Below are 17,755 nucleotides of genomic sequence, written 5' to 3'. Positions count from 1 at the left end.
AGAGATAGAGCCTTGGCCATTTCTCTCGTTCAGCAATATCCAAAGCCAGTTGGATGGCTTTAAGCTCCGCAACCTGACTCGATCCACCTTGTCCCTCAGTAGCCTGTGCAACTTGTCGTGTGGGGCTCCATACTGCAGCTTTCCATTTCTGATCTGTGCCTACAATTCGGCAGGAACCATCGGTGAAGAGGGCATAGCGTCTTTCACTCTCCGGCAGCTCATTATACGGGGGTGCTTCCTCAGCACATGCTACTTGCTCCTCTGCTTCTTCTGAAGATAATTTAAAAGTCTCACCTTCAGGCCAGTTTGTTATAATTTCCAGAATCCCAGGGCGATTCGGGTTTCCAATACAGGCACACTGCGTGATGAGGGCAATCCATTTGCTCCACGTGGCATCAGTGGCATGGCGGGTAGAGGGAACCCTTCCCTTGAACATCCACCCCAGCACTGGCAGTCAGGGTGCAAGGAGAAGTTGTGCTTCTGTGCCGATCACCTCTGAGGCGGCTTGGACTCCTTCGTAAGCTGCCAAGATTTCTTTCTGGGTGGGAGTGTAGTTGACTTCAGACCCTTTGTAACTTCGACTCCAGAATCCCAGTGGTCGACCTCGGGTCTCACCAGGCACCTTCTGCCAAAGGCTCTAGGACAGACCATGGCTCCCGGCTGCAGAGTAAAGCACATTCTTTACCTCTGGTCCTGTCCTGACTGGGCCAAGGGCTACCGCATGAGCGATCTCCTGTTTGATCTGGGTGAAAGCTTGCTGCTGTTCAGGGCCCCAGCGGAAATCATTCTTCTTGCGGGTTATGAGGTAGAGAGGACTCACGATCTGGCTGTACTCAGGGATGTGCATTCTCCAAAAGCCTATGGCGCCTAGGAAGGCTTGCGTCTCCTTCTTGTTGGTTGGTGGAGACATCGCGGTGATCTTATTGATGACCTCAGAAGGAATCTGATGCCGTCCGTCTTGCCACTTTACTCCCAGGAACTGGATCTCTCGGGCAGGTCCCTTGACTTTACTCTTCTTGATGGCGAAACCGGCTTCCAGGAGAATTCTGATGATTTTCTCTCCTTTCCCAAATACTTCCATTGCTGTGTCCCCCCACACAATGATGTCATCAATATACTGCAAATGTTCTGGAGCCTCACCCTTTTCCAGTGCAGCCTGGATCAGTCCATGGCAGATGGTGGGACTGTGCTTCCACCCCTGGGGCAGTCGGTTCCATGTGTACTGCACGCCCCTCCAGGTGAAAGCAAACTGAGGCCTGCACTCTGCTGCCAGAGGAATGGAGAAAAAGGCATTGGCAATATTGATGGTCGCATACCACTTTGCTGCCTTGGATTCCAGCTCGTACTGAAGTTTCAGCATGTCCGGTACAGCAGCACTCAGTGGTGGTGTGACTTCATTCAGGCCACGGTAATCCACTGTCAGTCTCCATTCTTCACTGGACTTACGCACCGGCCATATAGGGCTGTTAAAGGGTGAGTGGGCCTTGCTCACCACCCCTTGGGTCTCTAATTCCCGAATCATCTTATGGATGGGGGCCACAGAGTCTCTGTCTGTGCGGTATTGCCGGTGATGCACTGTTGCTGTAGCAATTGGTACCCGCTGTTCTTCAATTCTCAGTAGTCCTACAGCAGACAGGTTATCTGAGAGACCAGGCAGGGTATTCAGTTGTCTTATGTCTTCTGTCTCTACGGTTGCTATCCCAAAAGCCCAGCGATGTCCCTTTGGGTCCTTGAAATATCCACTCCTGAGATAGTTTATGCCAAGGATGCATGGGTCCTCTGGACCAGTCACAATGGGGTGTTTCTGCCACTCATTCCCAGTTAAACTCACTTCAGCTTCCAGTACAGTCAGCTGCTGGAATCCTCCTGTCACCCCAGAAATAGAAATGGATTCGGTCCCCACATACCTGGATGGCATCAGGGTGCACTGAGCGCCGGTATCAACCAAGGCCGTGTATCTTTGTGGGTCAGACATGCCAGGCCATTGGATCCACACAGTCCAATAGATCCGGTTATCCCTTTCCTCTACCTGGCTAGAGGCAGGGCTCCTCTAATCCTGGTTGTGGTGTATGATGCTCTCCTCCTGTAAATGTGTTCCTGAGGTCCCTTCAAGAGGATCAGTCATATTATCATTTCCATTCTGTCTGGGGTTCTGTCCACAAGAGACTGGGGCAGTGTTGTACCTAGATGAGCCTCCTGAAGTGGATGTTTCTCTTTTCAATTCACGTACCCGGGCTGCTAAGGAGGAGGTGGGTTTCCTATCCCACTTTCTCATGTCTTCCCCATGCTCCTGTAGGAAATCCAGAGGTCACATCGCGGAGTTTGTTTTCTTTCCCTGGCTGGGGGACATCTGCTCCTGATGGCAGAGACTCTGGTTGGTTTCGGTGTGGCATGGAAAAATCCTTCTTTTAGCTCTTTCTTTAGTTTCTGGTGGCTCTCTTCAATTAAGCTCCGTGTAGCAGTGAGATCCACTCAGGTGAGCTTAGAGCCTGAAATAACCAGCAAACCCCCCTGGGTTTAAAGAAACCTTCTGTTTAGGGTGACAGAAAATCGTCCCCCCGACAAGCTTTGAGGCTGGCCCCATGAATATGGGCCAGGAATCAGAGGTATTGGCTCCTGAAGTTCTCCTCCTCTTTATCCCATGTTTAGTTAATAGCTAGAAAGTTCTTTACCCGCAGTGTTATTATTGGTTTTCAAAAGTTCTGTATCTTCCTTCCTTGTACCCCCATTCCCTGAAGCCCTTGTCAATCTGTATCTCCTGTGTCCCGGTTGGCTATCCTCTCAACACCCCTCCCATCTTTCCATCCCTCTTAACCCGATGTTCGCTTCCGTCCGGGTTCTTGGCTCTTCGGAATCGCGCCGTGTCCTGCCTCCCTCGTTCCATCCCGGTCCCATCTGCCTTCTCCTCCCCGTCATCCCTACCAATAAACCCTGGATTCCCAAGGCTGAGAGACTGCATTTCCTTTATTCTCCAAGGCTCCTGTTATCCTGCCTTCGACAAGCCAGCCCTAGCACGGGTTCCGGTCCCGCAGGTCCTGTCTCCGCCTCGCCCACGGCAGCGTGGTAAGCACACGGGGGAAACCTCTTTTGTGGGGTTTTGAGGTTCCCCTAACTCCTCAGAGCGAGAAAACCTCAGCTCCGGACTTGCTTGGCCAGGTTTGTTTCTACCGATGAGACCTGGGTGCGCAGTGGAGCGGTGACAGTGTCCTCGTAAATTCTCAGTTTGTTTGCTAACACGCCCACCTTGTCTTCGCCTTCCCTCCACTTCAGTGTTGCCAGGTAACGAGAATATATCTCTGGTCCGAGCCACGCGAATCTTAGCCACATTTGTGAAGTGCACTGGACATTATCTGGGCTCTTAGGGAATCTCTCGTTTTCCGAGAAAATGATCTCTAGCACGGCCAATTCCCTCAGGCATCGGATACCTTGTTCTATCGTGTTCCATTTCCTTTGGTGCATCTGGAGGTCTTCTTTACACAGGTATCTGTCCCGTACACTCGCCAGCAATTGCCTCCAGAGGCTGAGAGTTTCCTGGGTTTTCCCAATCCCCTGGTCAATGACCACATCCTGAGACAGGGATCCCAGTTGCCTGGCCTCACTTCCATCCAGAATGGTGTCATTAGCTGCGGCGTCCCAGATGCGGAGCAGCCAGGTCAAGATGGACTCGTTTGCCTGCCGGGTGAATTCCCTCCGTAGGTCACGCAGCTCCCCCAGGGATAGAGAGCGAGTGATGATCTCCGGCTCTGTCTCTTCTGCTTGGTGAGATGGTCCTGCTGCATCCTCATCAGTCGCTATGCGGACTGATTTGCTCTTTGATTTCTTTTTCTGGACGGGGGCAACTGCTACGGGCTTCGGCTGTTCTGATTTGGTGATGGTCTGTGTTGAGACGTTGACTGCTCTTTTCGTTCTTTTCCTCTTTCCTGCTGATTTGCTTTGTTTCTCCTCCTCAAGAAGACAAAATATTGTTCTGATCTTCAGCATGAGGTACACGGTGCTGGTCAAAGAGAACAGAACTGACAAAAACATTATGCCATCCCTAGCATCCAGAGACAACTCAATATTGTCAAAAACGGCTGTGCCTGACCTGAAAGGCTGGAAGAAACTGCTCTCTCCTCCTAACCCCAGAGGCTGGGTATGATTGAGGAGGTCCCAGACATAGTGGCTCAGATTAGGCCAGGCAGACAAAACTGAGTATATGTTCCGAATGGTATTCATCACCTCACAGGTTATCATACAATAGGCATAATAAACCAATAGAGCAATTCTCATGCCATTCCCTAGTCACAACAGGAGCACTATGACAGGCAGATAGTTTCCCATTTGAGGAAAAATATAGAGAGCGAGATACAGTACCCAGGTAGATAAGCTGAGCATCATGGTGATAGGATTTCTGAGTTTCCCCAGGTCGTGCCCCACATTGGGCGCCAAAATATGTGTTGGTTTGAAAACAAACCAGTGGGAGATCACAAGTCAAGATTGAAATTAAAAATAAGTGAAATAATACAAGGAAAAGCGCTGACAAAGTCAGATAACAACCTAACACCCTGTTAGGGTGGTGGTAGCAGTCCAACTGAAGTAGTCCAGTTGAAGCGGTGATCCTGTGAAAGTCTAGTCTCCAGCTGAAGATCCAGTGGTAGCTCTTGTCCTCTGGGAATCCAGTAGACAGGGCTCACCCAGGCAGTTCCAAGGCCAGGTTATATCCAGGTGGGAACACCTGGCTCCTCCCTCCTGGGCAGAGCATCCCACAATGGGATGAGACAAGCCCATGAGTCACACGGTGGGTCCCCGATGGCCCACCGTCCGCCATCCGGGGTGGGCCACCAGCAGGTGATAACAGCTAACAGATGGCCCATTGCCTGCCATCTGGAGTGGGTCACCAGCAGGAGACAGCAGCCAATGGCCCACAGCTGGTGGCAATAGAATACCCAAATACATCCATATTGCAACCCAGGACAGCCATTCTCTTTTATTTTCATCAAGAAGATTCTGTACTGTGTGTATATCAGCTTGGTGCAACGCTGCTGACAGTTACACCTTCTTGGTGATTTCTTTAATACATTGGAGGAACTGACAACAACTCTTCACATTCCTAAGAACTAAAAATAGGGGTGTTTTTCTGTATGTTGGATGATAATAAAGAGGCCATTTTACATGTGACTGACCGACAAAACTTCAGGAGACTGAGGACTTGTAACAGGTATGGGACAGGTTCAAAAGAGACTTTGGCATAACCTCTGCCTTCCTTGGTCTGAAGGGATAGCAGAGTTCATATCTGTTCATAATAGTCCACTGGAGAGTGGAGCAATGTTTGTGTAGAAAGATGATTGAGGGGGAAAACAGAGGAAACTGAGAAGTTACATTCATTTCCTAACAGGACTTATAATGGGACAGAAATTTTAAGGTAAAGTACAGCTGCTATTCTCAGGATGGAGCTTGGTTGGTATGCTGCACACTGAGTCCCCATGCAACTGTAAGTACCTGCTAAGATGAGTGGGAGCAGAGTGTAGACACCATGACTCGGCTCTGTTGAAGTCCTTGCAGGGGCAGCAACTTGATAGTGCTTTGAAGCTGATAAACTGCACAGCAGCTGTCAACCGAGGGAGAGAGGAGATGTTTTGCTGTGGAGCTGGCAACTGTGGTACAGTTTCTGTCCTTGGATGAACATGGTTCATTACAGCCAAATTGTACTATTAATATACCTCTGTCACATACTTTTGTCTCCAAGTTACCTGTTGACATAGCGACGAGAGGGAACTCACGGCAGTCTCAATATGAGATATAGAGTAAGCTCCATTTTATTTCACCAAACGAGAAACTTGTATACTGTTACAGATGCTACTAATTATAGTTACACACGTATCTGCAGTCTGTTCTCACACATTCAGGGATCCTCCTGTTGACTCCCTTATCCTTTTCTCATAACACTTCTGACTCCCTATTCTTTCCCATGACATTCTTCCCACAGCTCAGAAACACAGTTGTGGTTCCCAGGTGTTAGTTTCTCATAACAGCTTGTTAGGATTTTTACTGAGGCCTGACTATGCTGAGGCTTTGCTCAGGCCTGTTTAGTTAGCATAAGTTTTGCTGGAAAACTGCGTTTTCCAACAGTTCCCCCGTTTCGCTTGTGAGAACAGATGTTGTCTGTTATCAGATTAATTTGCCTTGCTATAAGTAATTCTTATTATTAGAATTGTTATAAGTTTACCTAAGGAAATTTCACTAGTTATTTAGATATGTTGCCATGGTCTAGGAACTGTCGTTGCTGAAAACATTCACTTCACAGGTAAAGCTTGGAGAACCTTTTCCGGACAAGGACTCCAAGTTTACTTGGAAGAAGGTTTAGCTTTTATAAACTCAATTTGGCAAGTCAAAATTATTTGATCACATTTTGATGCAGAACACTTGGGACTCATGGCATGTTTCCCAGCCAGTTAGAACCAAAGCTTGGCCAGAGCTTAGGTGCTAAGTAGAAGGGTTTTCTTGGAACATCTTATAAACAAGCTTTGATTAATATCAATAAGGAGAGTGTCTTAACATGTTATTATTTTTGCAGATAGCTATATAAGGTGAGATGAAATATTTGAAAACAGTGGACATTATCATTTGACTTTAACTAAGGAAGATAAAACTGCAAAGGCTTTTGTGAATAATATAAACTAACAAATTTAAAGCTTAAAATTAATATCACTGAAAATGAATAAAACTTGATCTTAATAAATCTGATTTTAAACTAACAAATAGGACTTAACTATAATGGAATTTAAAATTGATATCACTTTAACAACTTAACTCTAACAAAATTTAAAACTTAACAGAATTTAACATTATCATCACTTAACATTACTTAACAGAATTGTAACTTTAACAGAATTTACAACTTAATAGAATTTAAATTCACTATTACTTAACTTTAACAGAATCTATGCTTAACCAAAAGTACTTAACAGGTAGTTTAGACTATTCAGTATAACTTCACTTACAGGTTTTCATTCACACATCAAAACTCTCAAGAGATCAAAATCACACTCTCAGCAGTCACAGGTTTCATCTACACATTAAAGCACTCAACACACTCTCAGTAGGCCTACAATATTCACACATACACACAAACACCATCTTAAGTAACGCTTTAGCAAAATTCAGCTCTCGTTCAAGGCTTTAGTATTCAAGGTGTTATTTTTTATCAGGATAATATCTTGTTACAATGCTTCTTTATTAGTAAAATGCTGGAAATAGGTTTTGGTCTCGGTGTCAGTGCAGCTGGGCTGAAGGAAGAGCCGATTTGCTCCATCTGCTTGGACATTTTCAGGGAGTTTCAGTTGCTGAAGCTGTCAATGATTTCCTCATCCTTAGGGAGGAGTAGAGTTTAGAGTTTCACCATAGACATCACCGTTGGGGCAGTGAAGGAAGCGTGGATGGCTCGCAGCTCCGCCTACCGGGGCACCCTCTGGGACCTCTGCTCTAGTTGTCATTTGACCGGAAACCATGGCTGGAGCAACTTCCGTCACAGGTCTATTTGTGAGCCATGCAGGCAGCGTGCGATGAAGGGTATGGGCCGTTGCTGCTGCGCGGCCATCGGTCACTTTCTGTTTGTCTTTTTTCTTCCTACAAGCTTTTGTGCTGTGAGTATCTCTGTTGCAGCGGGAACACCAAACTTTTTCGTTACAGTTCTTTCATATGTGTTTTTCATTGCCACATCGATAACACTGGGATGATTTCTGGTTACTTTGTTGCTTTACCCACGATATTTGAGCTCTCTCCAACATCGTATTCAGTTGTTCCGGTAAAAATTCAACAGTGACTCTCTCAAACAAAGCAGCTAAGATGTTTTTCGTTGTAAAGTTGCCAAGCTCTGTGATACATTGAGGCAAGAATAGCTTTTTCATCCAATCAAGTAACTTTGTATTCTCGGCTGCCGGTAGTGGCACGGAGCGCCCTCCCCTTGGTAGCGCTGGCAGCGAGGGAGAGCTACTATTCTCCCCCCCCTCCCTGGCGGGGGGGGTTTCCCCGGCTGCGCGGCTGCCGAAGTTTTACGCATGTTAAAAGCAGCACGGTAACTCACAGATTTTTCTCTGGTCCATGCGGCTGTTATCTCTCGTGCTGCCAGCCACGCAAGGTCTTGCTTCGTGGCATGTATTTGTAAGCAGGCTACGACTTTAGTCCATGGTTTACCAAGCTTTCTTGCAATTTTATCACACTCCAAAAGTAAAGTAGCTCCATAATTCAACAACTCTCCTACATCGAATACTGTAATAGGATTTGTAAAAAATCCATAAGCTTGTCCCACCACCATCAGGCTAGCTAAATGCGACAGGCTGCCTTTGGTAAGTCCGTGCTTTTCTAAAAAGCATAACAATAAAAATTGGGCTACCTCTGTCTCCATTCCGTACCAGCTGGGTTTAAAGTTACGCAGTCGCCGCCGTCCGAGCGCTCCGTTGGGGCGTCTCTGGTTAGTCCGCGGTCGCCACGGTCAGTGCAGCTCACAGAAGTGTAGCCCCCACGGTAGGCAGGTCTTATTTGGCCTGTGCCGCCAGATCTCCCCCTCGCGGGGCGAAGATCTGGACACCGTCGCTGCACAGCTCCGGTGCCTCTCCGTTCTCGCCGCTCTCCAGGCAGGGTCGTAAAACCCTGCTGCTAGTGTCCGTGGTCGTCGGGGTCACCATTTGACATAACGACGAGAGGGAACTCACGGCAGTCTCAATATGAGATATAGAGTAAGCTCCATTTTATTTCACCAAACGAGAAACTTATATACTGTTACAGATGCTACTAATTATAGTTACACACGTATCTGCAGTCTGTTCTCACACATTCAGGGATCCTCCTGTTGACTCCCTTATTCTTTTCTCATAACACTTCTGACTCCCTATTCTTTCCCATGACATTCTTCCCACAGCTCAGAAACACAGTTGTGGTTCCCAGGTGTTAGTTTCTCATAACAGCTTGTTAGGATTTTTACTGAGGCCTGACTATGCTGAGGCTTTGCTCAGGCCTGTTTAGTTAGCATAAGTTTTGCTGGAAAACTGCGTTTTCCAACAACCTGTCTCCATGGTATGATAACCTCTCAGTGGGTATGAGCTCTATATTTTTTTGAGTGTATCTTTAAAAGTGAAATGAGAGAATTTTACAGCAGTTGGTAGCAAAGGTCTGCATGGCTAGAGTCACTTGAGCTTCACCTAAATGTAATGAAATAATTTAAAAGTAAGGTCAGAATGGAGGAGAAATTAGGGAAGGCTGCATCCTCACTGCTGGCATCAGTTGATGGGCTGAGCCTCTCTTCTCCCCCATAGGGATGTCTATTGGGTTAGAAATGCACTCTGCCTTCTGAATATTTTTATTGGCGACTATAGCTTGCCTTATATTGCTTTGAATAAGTTTCTGCAGTCAAATACTATCCCTGACAGATACCATCAACCACAATCCTTGAACTTTAACCTGTCACATCTTTATATTACTAAGGAGTGTAATTCTGTCAAGTGTTAATGTGACTCATTGTCAGAGACTGAAATGTTATAATTTATGGCTTAAACATTTTCATTAAGGACTTTTGCTATTATAGCAAAACTATATTACAAAAGCTACAGAAAAAAGATCACCGCACCCTGAATGGGGCCCTGAACTACATTGCCCACTGGCTGTTGATGAAGATAGCATAAAGTAACAACTCGGGTTGAGAAAAATAATACATTCACAGAGCACCTTCTTCGAGATGGAGACCACAGTCCATCAATAAACATAAGTAGAATTTAGCCTACATGGACCTCCTTTTCCAAATATTTCTAAGGATTTTTACACATTTCTTTCGCTTACTTAAAGCCTACTTTTAATATACAAAAATGTAATCATTCTCAGCTCAGTCATCTGGTGTTTTAATTGCCTAGAAAGTCCAATGATTAGACCCTCAGCTGATAATAGATGCTATTAAAAAGGCACAGTGGTCTATACAAAGATGCAAAAATATGTCAAAATGTTATTAATCCTTCTTATTATAGAATGGCATTGAAAAATGAACACTATGTCATTAGAGAGAGTTTTGTCTTTTTAATCTGAAAACAACTCTTCCTGTTAGGGATTTCGTTATGGTTTATTCTGCTCTTGTAATGAACACTTTTGAAAATAAATTGTATTTCATATTCAGTTAAACATTGAATAATCAAAAATTTATTCCCTATTTCAGAACATGCTTCTTCATTACAGTTTCCTAATTCCAGAATAGTGATTGAATATTGGTAACTTCATAACCCTGTCTATTGTAGTAGATATTGATACTGATATAACTGTGTATGCATTTTGCCAAATAAGTAACTTGGATAGACAGAGTTTAGACTAAGATATTCAGTTTCCAGAAAGTTTCTTGTAATATAACCTCAACATTTCTCATGAATGCAGAATAAGACATTTTCATATGTACTTGCTCCCTCACATCAATTTTTAGTTAAAAACATGTATGTGCTGTAAAACCAGTGTATTGCTCGAGCCTCTGGAAAAAGCTACACAATGGAAATATTTCATAAAAACAGCAGACTAAAATTTTAAAACTAATTTTGGATCGCCTCTAAACAACACAAGAAGACCATTAAGTATATTTTTGAAGAGAGGGAGGAAAAGGAGACAAGTGGGTTGAGATGAAAGGAAAATACTACAGATTTAGCACGTTAAAATCTGCTGCAGGTGCCAAGCAACATATTGCCATGCTCTAGAAAAGGCAGAGGTTTTTATAAAAATTTGAAGACCTGTGAATATTGGCTGAAAAATTATTTGTAACTGATTTTATTACTGTAAAGATTTATGCACCTCAGAAAGAAGCCATATACTTGTAGCAAACTTTCACAGAATAGAACTTGCTAGTATTATTTCAGCAGTTTGTTAGAAGCAAAATAATTCTTACTCAGTTATTGTTTTTGTCCAAAATAGCCCCAAATTTTACACTATAAATCTCTGAAAAAACTTATCTGTTAAAACAAATCAGTGTGGTGTTGTAAAATAAAGCAAACAATTAAAAACAGTTATGGAAATTATTAGAGAATGTTATTTCTTGGTAAACCACACTTGGGCAAAGACAAAATTAGTAATAAAGTTCACCAAATTTCTCAACAAGTACACAAACAATTTTAGGTGGAAGACCTTGGCTTTTGGGGAAAAGGTCCAAGTAATATTGAATTTTGCTTAGATACTATCTATATAACTGACATTCTGATATTCTTTTTAATAAAGGGATATACTATTCAAACCAATGGCTTAGCGTACTATCACAGCAATACCTGCTGTTAAATTGACAAAACAAATGGAGTAGCAATCTTAATTTTGCATTTGCTGTGCAATCGCTGTTCCCAATGCAGTGTCATCCACTCTGGCACTCACCAACCACTTGGGGTACCTGCAAGGTTGCGTGGCTTAACGCGACATCCTGTGGAAGATGTTTTGCAGAAACTGGGTCTTCCAGGCTGCCCAACACAGTGTTTGATGTAGAACTGGAAAAGTTGCCAGAAAGGAGTTTGCTTTCAGTACAGTCACTAATCTTATTGCAGCAGTTTAGGCCTTGCGATGTAGAAATACTTTAAATTATATTATCCAGTGTTCATAGAATCATAACAGAATGCAAAGAATAAATTAATTTATTATGTATATCTATGGATACTATTCCCCTTTTTCCTTTTTATAAATTTACAAGAATGCTTCAGCTGTGAAAATAAGAACTAATGTTGCCACTTGTGTTAAAAGGCAGGACAATATGTCACTTTTTTTTTAAACCACTGAAGCCAGTTTGATGGTCATCACATACAAATTATACTAAGAAATAATCTTAAGGCATGTTGCAAAGTCCTTGAAATGACCAAGATGTGTTTATTGAACAAATCACATTTTTGTATTGCTACAATATCTCTCCCTAGGGAGAATCTAGAAAAAACTATCTTCGTTTCATAGAGCAGGTGATTTATTTTGCTACATTTATAAATTTGAAATCAACTATTTGAAAATGTGAGCAATGCCTCTTTTCTCATCTTAGAGCAAAAGAGTTTATTCCTCATCCTAGCGAGACAGTTTAAACAGTAATTGATAACAATTAGAACAGTAACATGAGACTAGACCAGATGAATCTGATCTTCTAGGATAATTCTCTGTTTTAAAGACGTTAATAAACAAAAAGATGCTTAAGTTTCTTCCATGTCCTTTTATCTATCTATAGACTTGTTCCAACAGTCTTGACATATTCTTCATAAAACTTGTATGGTGGTGGTAGCTCCACTCACAGTCTAGCAACAGGTGACTTGTAACATGATTTTAAAAAAGGTTGTATCAATTTTGACTTTTGGAAATAGAAAAAAAAGACCAGCTGTTTCATAACTATTCAGGTTTAAATACATTACAAAACTGCAAAACCAACCAAACAAAGAAATGCACACACAAAAAAACTACAATTCAACTTATTGTTCATTCAGTTTCAGCTTTTCTGGTGCTCCTACTAACAAACCTCTTTTAGGGTCATTAATGAGAAGTGATGATTGTATTGGTTTGAAAACAAACCAGTGGGAGATCACAAGTCAAGTTTGAAAGTGAAAATAAGTGAAATAATACAAGGAAAAGCACTGACAAAGTCAGATACAACCTGACACCCTGTTAGGGTGGTGGTAGCAGTCTAACTGAAGTAGTTCAGTTCAAGCGGTGATCCTGTGAAGGTCTGGTCTCCAGCTGAAGGTCCAGTGATAGCTCTTGTCCTCTGGGAATCCAGTAGACAGGGCTAGCTCAGGCAGTTCCAAGGCCAGGTTATATCCAGGCGGGAACACCTGGCTCCTCCCTCCTGGGCAGAGCATCCCACAATGGGATAAGTCCATGAGTCACACGGTGGGTCCCTGATGGCCCATTGCCTGTCATCCGGGGTGGGTCATTAGCAGGTGATAATGGCTAATGGCCCACAGCTGGTGGTAATAGAATACTTAAATACATCTATATTGCAACCTAGGACATGATACAAAAGTCGTTCCTAGAGCAGACTGCAAAAATTAAGTCACAATATATGAGGCTGAAAATGAATTATTGGAAAACCAAAGTTGATCACATAAGTATTGTCATACATATTTTTCCCCTTGCTCTCTATTTTGGTAGTTTCTAATGTGCTCCAGCAAAGGCAGAACATTTTCAAAACACTTAGATTTTTAATTGATGATGAAATTTCTCTTTTCAGAATGATGTGCCGTCTTTCTATTTTGAGTAGACAGCAGCTACACAAGACATTATATTAGTTTGTAATTATTAAAACAGAAGTTCTTAAACCAAGATTTAAAAAAAAAAAATCTACTGAAGTTGCCAGGAAAAACAAAAACATAATTTCAATTAAATTCAAACATATTTGAATCAGAACATGTTATATGCAGGTCCAAATGACTTGTGTAAGATATTTTCAGATTTGAAATAGAATATCAAAACTGAAGTAAGAACATAAGAAATGAAAACTCATTTTGTATAGAAGAGTTAGTTTAATCTTACCTTAGTACCTTTCTTTTTCTTTGAGCGGCAAAAGTCATTGCCGTATATGAAGGCTTCTTAAATACTGAAGCAGAATTTTTGGTTCTTATGGAAGAAAGATCAAGTCTGAAATAAAAGAATTACATTTTTGTAAAATATGTAATTATAATATGTAATTATATTAAAATATAATTATAATAATACGTATATTATTGGTAAAAGTCAAGTAAATTTGTTCTTCACTGTGAATACATATATGCTAAGTTGAAAACCAAAACTGGAAATTTATTTCATTAATGTTACTTGAGGCAGCTTTGCAGACTTCAGACATATACAGCAGCTTTAAGCATGGCATTTCACAATGTGGAGAGGTTAAGTATCTATTTTACAGACAGGAAACAAGGCTTAGAGAAAGTAACTTGCCTGAGGCATCACAATCCATTTCAAAAGTGCTGTATTTTCTTTTTGGTACATATCTTATAAAATAGGATAAGCTTTCAACTTCATTTGTTGTCACTAACATACTACTGTTTTCAAATAATGGCAGAATTGAATCTGATGTTGATCAAAATTGATGGTTTGATTTTCAAAATATTGGGTTTATTTATAAAACAGATATAAATGGGAAAACCCAGCTGTAAAGATACACAGGATTAAATTCTTTGGTAATATTTCTTGCCCATATAAAAGGAAAATACCTTTGCACAATGCTACTGCTGCATGGTTGTGACTCCTTCACAGATGAGAAAGCAGACATTTCAGTTGTTTCATCTGTACCTTCATGGAGAATTACTGTTTCCTTCATGAAGGCTTCATCTCACTCTGGGATTACATCACATGTAGTGTCCATAATGCTGGTCTTTTTGACTGGCATATCTGTACTATGTGCACTGACTTCCTCTAGGCCTGCAAGATGTAAAGCGTTCTTTGCCACAGTCTGAGTACAGAAGCTTTGTACTGGCTTTCTGCAAGCATCTGGCCTACACACGATAGGACAGACTTCCTTGGAAAGAGAATCCTCCAGGTGCTGGAGGCTGGATTGGCTGGAAGCAGATAGACTTGGAGCTGCGACTGGAGAGCACATTAGCTTCCTCCTCATCATTTTCTGTGGTGGTGGTTCTGTATATTCTAATACTTGTGTATTTTTATTCATTTCTTGGGATGGTATACCAAAAGAGGTGCCTGGGAAATATAAGTAGCAATTGCTACATAGGTAGCAAAAGTAGCACATCTACATGTACATACTACTTAAATCTTGCCTTTTCCCTCCTCTTCCCTACTGAGACATTAGGAGAAATTATTACAAATACTATTTATTTCATAAACATATTAATTTGATCATATAACTGGAATTCTATTGCAGCATTGTCTAAGATGGTATTTGATCTGTGACACTCAATGTATTAGGAACATGCATAGGTTGCCATAGTTAATTCCAGAGGTTATACAAATAATCACAAGAAAGATGTGACACATGACAAGAGGGAATGGAAGAGTATTGAAAATTATTGCACTACCATGACAAAACTCATATTTTAAGATGGTACCATCACAGTAACCTACAACTGACTCCTGATCCACAGCCATTTCTTCCCCAGCAAGTACCATGCAGAATAATGAGAGACTGTTGAAAAAGGAGTGACACAGATCCACTTATGGGGACAAAATTCTCTGACACTGCAAATGAGAAAGTAGGGTTTTGGAAAGGGGGAAGCGAAGAAGTTACTAGGATTCTGTCACCCTGCTACATCAACTGTGGGGAGCAAAGCTCGTTACTAACACTTTCCCCCACCCTCAAAAACCAAGCAAGCAATACTGTGTTGACAAACGGCGAGTGAGAACTCACATACGACTTAATGTAAGTCATAAAGCAAGCTCCATTTATTTCACGGCGTGAGCAGGTTATGTACTGTTACAGTGCTTATATTTATTAATTACTAATCTACTCGTTAATTGCAGCAGTTACAGCTTACATTTCTTTTACATTCCATTCTCACATCTTCAGGGTTTTCCCCCTCATTCCTTGTTAATCACAAGTTTCCTCCCGTACATTCTTTACACAGCTGCATCTTTTGATATTTTCTCACGAAGCGTTCTCAGGGAAGCAAACTACTGGGCCTGTATATGGCCTGCCTGCTACTTTAGCTTAACAATGGTCTTGCTCGCACAAACCTTCTAATAATTCATGCCCGTGATCTTGAAGCCATTGTGTAACAATTCCCCCTTTTTTCTTTTGGGCGAGCAAGATCCCGTTAGTTGTTTGACTAATTCGCTTAACAACACACTTATAGGTAATTTTCATTACAATAACTATTAATATAAGAATTCCTAGCCAACGTAGACCTTCTTTAAGCAAGGCTATCAGCCATGGTGACAGACCTCCAAACAGGGATGATAACCATTTGTCCAAAGGATTGACATCAACTGCAATTGTGGAGGTGTGTTTTTTCAACCACTCTGGTTGCTTATGGATGGAATTGCTATGATCTGACAAATTAAAGCAGCACATCCCTTCAAAGTCTTTACAGCCATGGCCTTGAGCTAACAATAAAAAATCAATAGCAGCTCGATTTTGAAGCACGGCATGTCGCAAACTCTTTTGGTCAAGCAGAAATTGGGAAATAATATTAGTAGTAACATTTGCTTGTTTAACTGTCCAACATGCTAGTTTCTCAATCTGCCTAAGGGCATTTGCAGTGGCTACTCCAGGGGTGAACAGGGAGGCGAACACCTTAGCTGTTACTGACCATAATTCAACATCATCTTTGCACCGTGAGTCTAGTTGGTAAGACAGAGAACGCTGCTGGCGCCTTGGCTCAGCAACTACGCTGAGCCACATGCGTTGGTTGGGCGCCAAAAGAGTTAGTTCTCCTAAATAGCATGGCCCTCCAAAGATGTTATGAGGGACTCCTTGCCATGCTCTGTCTCCACATATTAAGAACACAGATGGAGGTAACGCTTTGGGTGTTCTGTTGTTCCAAATTGTAATTGGTGGTTCTCTCATTTCAGCTCCCAAAGCACCCAAGCTTTGATTAGCAGTGTTGTTACTTCCGCAATAGCCGCCTTTAACAGTGTGTGAGTATTCTGCTATATTTATCGGGTTGATATTTGTCCAGCATTTGTTAGAGTGACTTAGATATGGATTTAGGCCTTGTTGTCCACCTCCAAACCAAATGCATGTTTGGGTCCAATTGCTGGAGGTGTTACCAATTTTCATGGAGCCCAGGAGGTGCAACTCCTGTGGGTCCCATGGCAAGGTACTATTTAACTGGTTGATTAAGTTTGCAGCACACCAAGAGGTGCTTTTTGCTGTAGAACACTTGGAATATGTGCTGTAATTGCTAAACGCCTCAAAACTGAACAAAGGTATACCAACTAAACATGTTTTAAATGGTGCAGTAGCTGATTGCAAGCTGAGGCAAAATTCTGGGTTATGTGTTGCATTGGCCCCAGTCACCCACAGGTTCTGTCTTTCTTCAACCTTCGTTATGAGGGTCGTGGTTGAGCTCGATATCAGAACCTCGATCACTAGCAGCACGAGGAACAGCCTTGGTCCATTTCGCAGGGACCCACTGTGTACCTGTGGATGTAAGCACACACATGTAACCACGCTCTATATATTTCACCTCTGCCGGGCCTTGCCACAGGCCTGTGCATGGGTCGCGATACATAACTATCATGGGTGCTTTATGCTCTGAAGCCACAGCTCGGCCATGCACTTGTGCAGGAGGGGAATCCTGATCTGAAAAAATACACAAATAGTTTAACACAATGTTTTAGACAGCCTTTCACAAACATCACAGATATCATTGAACTTGTCCAAGTATTGTTTCAAGGTTTGATTTGCTCGCTCGACAATGGCTTGCCCTGTTGGTGAATGGGGAATGCCTGTTACATGCTTGACCCCCTACTGTTGACAGAATCGTCGCATTCTTTCACTGACATAGGTGGGCCCATTGTTGGTCTTGATCTGTTGAGGCACTCCCATAACTGCAAAACAGCTTGTCAAATGCCGTATGACGTGGGAGGCCTTCTCCCCTGACTGAGCCGTGGCCCACAGAAATCTGCTGTACGTGTCAATTGTAACATGCACATACTTTAGTCGGCCAAACTGCTGGACATGGGTGATATCCATTTGCCAAAGTCCACAAGGGCCCAAACCTCGTGGATTCACCCCAATTCCTAGGCCTGGCCCATGATGGCTACAACTAGGACAAGCTCTGACAATGCCTCTTGCCTCTTCCATAGTTATTTTAAACTGGTGGAAGAGTCCCTTGGCATTTTGATGAAA

General features: G+C 42.6%; 1 protein-coding gene, 1 long non-coding RNA gene and 1 pseudogene across 3 annotated transcripts in view; 1 reads left to right on the top strand and 2 right to left on the bottom strand.

Annotated features, from left to right (window-relative positions):
- Positions 1 to 17,755, top strand: part of LOC146425500 (uncharacterized) — an 865,580-nt gene that overhangs the window by 418,974 nt on the left and 428,851 nt on the right. The window lies entirely within an intron of this gene.
- The window catches only part of LOC146425506 (kinesin-like protein KIF18A), a 39,507-nt pseudogene continuing 32,922 nt past the window's right edge, over positions 11,171 to 17,755 (bottom strand). The window contains exons 14-16 of the transcript XR_014846498.1: positions 14,163 to 14,646; positions 13,486 to 13,590; positions 11,171 to 11,471 (exon numbers count right to left, since the gene is read on the bottom strand). The product of XR_014846498.1 is annotated as a kinesin-like protein KIF18A (transcript). The remainder of the gene's footprint in view (positions 11,472 to 13,485; positions 13,591 to 14,162; positions 14,647 to 17,755) is intronic.
- LOC146425508 (uncharacterized) lies at positions 15,384 to 17,202 on the bottom strand. The gene has a single exon (XM_085041530.1). It carries the CDS (start codon positions 16,679 to 16,681, stop codon positions 15,611 to 15,613), a length of 1,071 nt encoding a protein of 356 aa, XP_084897656.1. The 5' UTR covers positions 16,682 to 17,202; the 3' UTR covers positions 15,384 to 15,610.

This window comes from Lichenostomus cassidix, chromosome W (genome assembly GCF_008360975.1).
Source record: "Lichenostomus cassidix isolate B80296 chromosome W, HeHo_3.0, whole genome shotgun sequence".
Classification (NCBI taxonomy): Eukaryota; Metazoa; Chordata; class Aves; order Passeriformes; family Meliphagidae; genus Lichenostomus; species Lichenostomus cassidix.
The sequence above is the reverse complement of the archived record's forward strand: the minus strand, read 5'-3'. Positions and strand labels throughout refer to the sequence as shown.